At 38.8% G+C, this 5,196-nt stretch overlaps 1 protein-coding gene across 1 annotated transcript; it reads right to left on the reverse strand.

The window, feature by feature from the left end:
• Positions 1 to 334: 334 nt before the first annotated feature.
• On the reverse strand, positions 335 to 4,856 carry LOC306890995 (transcription factor 4-like; the record flags this gene model as incomplete). The annotated part of the gene is made up of 7 exons (XM_079488420.1): positions 335 to 544; positions 1,329 to 1,405; positions 2,842 to 2,920; positions 3,189 to 3,259; positions 3,827 to 3,962; positions 4,047 to 4,192; positions 4,751 to 4,856. Coding segments are annotated over 7 exons (825 nt in total), but the record flags the coding sequence as incomplete, so codon positions are not given.
• Positions 4,857 to 5,196: the final 340 nt, after the last annotated feature.

A 5,196-nucleotide genomic window follows, 5' to 3' on the forward strand; every position in this document is an offset into this window, starting at 1 on the left:
CATTCTTGAGAAGCGCCCTGAAACTGAACATCACGTGTCGTCCAGATGCTGTACAGAAACTATAAGACAGACGCACACACACACACTTCTGTTTCTCATATTCTCTGCTGATAGGAAGAAGCAAGTAAAAAATTCTTAACCAAACTCTTGCTCACACAGAGACGGGATCGCGGACTTCACCGGACGCTTTGAGCCCGGAGCGATCGACATGAGAAATGTCAGACATCTGCAGGAGAAGCTGGTCTCTAAATCCCTCTCATACAGTACATCCAGCACACATCACACAGGAAATGACATCATCATCCTGCAGGTCTGAGGTCATGGTTTGTCTTACCATGAGTGAGTGTCTGTTAGCAGACAGCAGTCCTGAGCTGTATCCCGAGCTGAGACCGCTCATGGCTCCGTTATGAGAGTGAGATGAAGAGATCAATCCATGCATGTCTGCGTGAGCGCCGGCCATCGCCGTGGACGGTCCCACCGCGTGACTCCTCAACACGTGAATGGCATCATCTAAACGCTCCAGTCTGTCCTCGATACGACTCTGCTGCTCAAACAGAAAACAGAAATGATGCTCAGTGCTCCGTCACGTCTACAACTTTATAAAAATGTCCAGTGGACGTCATTGTTTGCATCAAATACGGCAGCAAAAACACTTAATGTTGTAAATGATTGTAAATTCAAGGAAACTGTCTTTATTTTAATGACGGTGAAGATAATTCCATGATATTCAAGTTTTATTATGGTAATATCTGGTGTAAGCTGATGGATTCTAAACCTAATCAAATCTAAACCTAAAATGTTTAACAGAACTTAAAATATACCAAACAGTATTTATCAGTTTTTAAGTAAATGTTACTGTACTTTCTATTTAGAATCTGATTACCAAACTTTATTGATTGCAATTTTTTAAAGTCCCTGTGAAATAAAAAATGACAAGGCCAATTTTTTTTAAATACTGCAGCGTTAATTGTAAACACTTTATTAATGTATGTCATTCTCTTTCTAAATTCATGTGCTCTCATAATCTTTAGTCAAAATCTGAAAACGCACTTCCTTCCTGTAGTGACGCTCCATCTTAGATGACGTATGTTAGATAGCTTGGGCGGAGCATCTGTTAACTCCTCCCCTTCAACTGTCAGTCTGCTGCCAATGCCATTCAAAATGCAACGGCTGTTTTTATACACCCAATCAAAGCGCAGAGAAAGACTAAAGCCACGCCCACTACTTTTTCTCATTAGAAATTTAATTTCACTGGGAAATGCGTCAAAATACGGAAGTAGAAACGATCACAACTTCCGGTTCACAGGGACTTTAAATAAATGTCTTACCAACGTGTGCAGAGGTGGTTCATAGCTCGGGGATGAAGCTCCCTGACCGTTCCTCGACCATACAGCCGTACTGGCAGCTGAAAAAACAACAGTAAAACATCATCACTATGAGATCATTTTCACTTTATAACAAAAAGAGCCAGAAAAGAATCAGTCAACAGACTGATAATATTTCATCATCATGCATGAATAAATATTCTGATTAATATATTTAGATGTCTTCATCATTTCATCATCATTCAGTTCGTAGGATAACAGCAGCAATATTTGTGAAAAGAAATTATTGGGTAAGTTTTATTACAGGACAGCGATCGAATATTACACCGCAAGAAAATCTGACTCTTGTCTATTTTGTCTTTACAGCACAACTATCTTAACATCTTTTTCAACTTAACATCGGAAAATATAAAATGACTTTTGAAATGTTTATGTTTAAAACTTGGAAAGAAGTTTGCCATCGAGGTAAAATAAAAAATAGTATGAGTAATCTTGTTTTTTAAACTGATTTTTCAAGACGGAAGCAAAACATTACACAATTTTGTTTGATTTATCTGAAAGCAAGACATAAAACCTAAAGTTAATGTTGTTTTAAAGTATTAAAGTATAAGATAATTGGACAAAACAAGACAAAAGTGTATTAAACAAGACAAAAGTGTATTTTTTGGCAGTGTATTTGTCTGTAATTGGTCAATTGGTCTCTCTCTCTCTCAGATGTGATTATTCTTTCCCTCTCGTTCTCTTGTATTGAGACTCAGGCCATTCGCCGGTGGTCGGGACCATCCAGGTAATTAGAAGGACCGGCGCACATTCATTTTCTCGACCTTCACCTGTTTGCGTTGGTGCTGTCCTCTCATTACGTGTATTACGGCTAATTATGTTGTGTTTGAAATTGTACTTTTTTTACAAAAACATGCATTTCAGAGGCTTCGGCGTATTATTAAACCTAATTTCCGAGCGCTAATTAGCATATAATTAGCACCGCATTCATGTGCAAATAAATTCTGAGTGTATCCACGCCGTCGCCAAAGAGAGAATTATTAAATTACTCACTTAAACTTCCCTCGCATGTTTAAGTTTAAATATTAATTTGCGGTTGCGTGTCGGTCGAATAACTTTGGCACTATGATAAATACCAATTAGGTCGCGGTGGTTTCCATGACGACTCTGTAATGATGGGATAACGTGGAGATGACTGCCTGAAGAGCTTTCACACAGGAGCAGATTGAAGAATGTGAAGCATGGAAAGACTTTTCACTTGAAATGGCCGCGTTAAAACACTTTTCCTGAACTCGCAGGTACGTGTTTGTGGATGCTGTCTGAGTACAGACGCTGTATCCCACAATACAATGCTTTACCGAAAGGGTACACTTCAGTAGATCGGACCTCTTTCATTCCTTCCTCCCATAAAAATTATCTTTCTTTCCTTCCTCCCAATAAATTAATTATTCACTATTGAAATGTCTGTAAAAAGTTTGGAATATTTATCATCTGGAGTGAATTAAAGCCGTGTTACCTGTGAGCGAGGGGGGCGATCCCACTGGAGTGGATGGGTTTGATGGGAAACTGTTGTTGGTGTGATCGGGAGAATAGATCTGAAACAATAACAAACGACAAATGTGTAAAGGTTTTTTTAATAACAAGTGAAATGACATCACTGTTGTTTTTTGTGATCTTTCATCAAATGACATGAACGCTCTCCACATCTGAGATGCTTTTCTTGTTCTGCTGATGTAATCAAAGTCGTGTGGTTTGGGGAAAATAATATTAACATCGTAACGTGTCTCTGTCCAATCAAATGGTGATGGATGACATCATGTTTCATGTTGATTTGAATGTATTACAAGAGACCCGCTCACTCACTGAAGCCAAAGCTTTTCCTAATGCATCACCCGTCTGAGAGCTGCTGCCCGCTCCACTCGACGCTCGATTGGCTGAGAGACACAGACAGAGAGAAAGAGAGAGAGAGAGATTATAGACAGAGTATTAAAACATATTTCTGGTACTTTGTGTGCACAAAAATATAAACACTAAAGTCAGCAACAATGCAGGAGAATAACAGCGCAAAAACAGACTTTCTTACTTCGGATTTTCTTCTTGTTTTCAAGCACAAATGTCTAAAAATCCTTGAATCAAGATGCGTTTTCTTGATGAGCAAAATGACATGACAGTGAATTTGTGCTTAAAACAAGCAAAAAAATCAATAATTCATCATTTTTCCTACCCCATTGGCAGATTTCTTTGCTTGTTTTAAGCACAAATTCACAGAATTTTATATTTTTTGTCTAAAAACAAGACATGTCATTTTGCTCATCAAGAAAATGCTTCTTGATTCAAGGATGTTTTGGCATTTGTACTGGAAAACAAGACAAACATACTAAGTAATGTGCAGTGTACATTGAACCGCTGCTCTGAATAAAAGTTTATTTAACAAATCTGTTTCTTTATTTTGCATCAGTTTCAATCCGAACATTAATAATGATTGATAATTCATCGCTCACGCATCACGCTGTCTGTTCCGTTGGTGGTGGCCGAGCAGGAGGCGGAGCTGTAGTGACTCGAGCCGCCGCTGCGATGAAAACTGGACATGGGAGGAAGACTGGGGTTAATCTCAGCCGACGAGTGTGACGGGTAACTCTGAAAAACACAAGACACTGATATTACACACTGTGGATTGTTAGAGGAGGAGAGATAGAGATAGAGAGAGAGAGGTGAACTCACGAGTCTGTCGTGTGGATGCATGCCGCCGCCGCCGCCGCAGTAACTGCTGCTCTGAGACGCGTGTGCTGAGTTTCCCAGCATGCTGTTGTATCCGCTCTGATTCATACTGCCTGATGAACTCCATGGATCTGAACTGTGATGACCATCTGAAGACAAATCACATCATCAATAATCGATTATTCTCACTCACTTTACACAACATGTGTGTGTTATTTCTGTTCAACTCAGGTGTGTGTTAAGCAACAGATGACTGTGTTATTGTGTGTTTATTTCAGGTGTGTGTGTGTGTGAATGTGTTACACAATTTTGTGTGTTATTGTGTGTTTATTTCTGGTGTGTGTGTTTAGTGTTTATATGTATGTGTGTGATATTGTGTGTTTATTTCAGGAATGTGTGTGTGAATATGTGTGTGTTACATGGACGTGAAGAAAAAATGAAGAAAAATAATCTTGAATTAAGGTTTACCTTTTTCTTAGTCACTCAATTCAAGATCATTTTTTAGATTTATTTGCTTGTTTTAAGCACAAATTCACTGCAATTTCATATTTTTTGACTAAAAACAAGACTCATTTTCTTAAGTCAGTTTGCTTATCATGAAAATACTTCTTATTCAAGTATCTTTAGACTTTTCTACTGGGAAACAAGGAAAAAAGAGTAAGTAAGGAAGTAATTTTTTGCAGTGTGTGTGTTTGTGTGTAGTTGACCTGGCATAAAGAAAGACGTGGGGAAGCTGCTGCCTGGTGCTTTTGAGGACGGGTAACCGGGTGAATCCCGGTTATAATCGGCAGTGCTGGCTGAAGGGGCGTACACCTGAAATACACACACACACACATTAAAGAGTTATTGAGCAATGAACATATTTCTGAGAAAACATCAACACTGAGTGAGGTCTAAAACAAGATCAATGAGATCTATGTAATATGAGTAAATCCGTCTTGTTTGTTTAGATGTTTATTTGAAAGCTGATGAAGAAAGGAAGTGAAGAGGAGACAGGAATATACCGTATATAAGACATGATTTTCTCAGGAAACCTCAGCTGTGTCTCAACACTGTTATGAGTGTGAAAATGAGCTGAACAGCTGCACACGTTCATGTGATATCACCACACAACAATCCCACCACTGAGCTGAGAAACACACATCTGAGATCT

Source organism: Barbatula barbatula (assembly GCF_947034865.1).
Source record: "Barbatula barbatula genome assembly, contig: scaffold_221, whole genome shotgun sequence".
NCBI classification, from domain to species: Eukaryota; Metazoa; Chordata; class Actinopteri; order Cypriniformes; family Nemacheilidae; genus Barbatula; species Barbatula barbatula.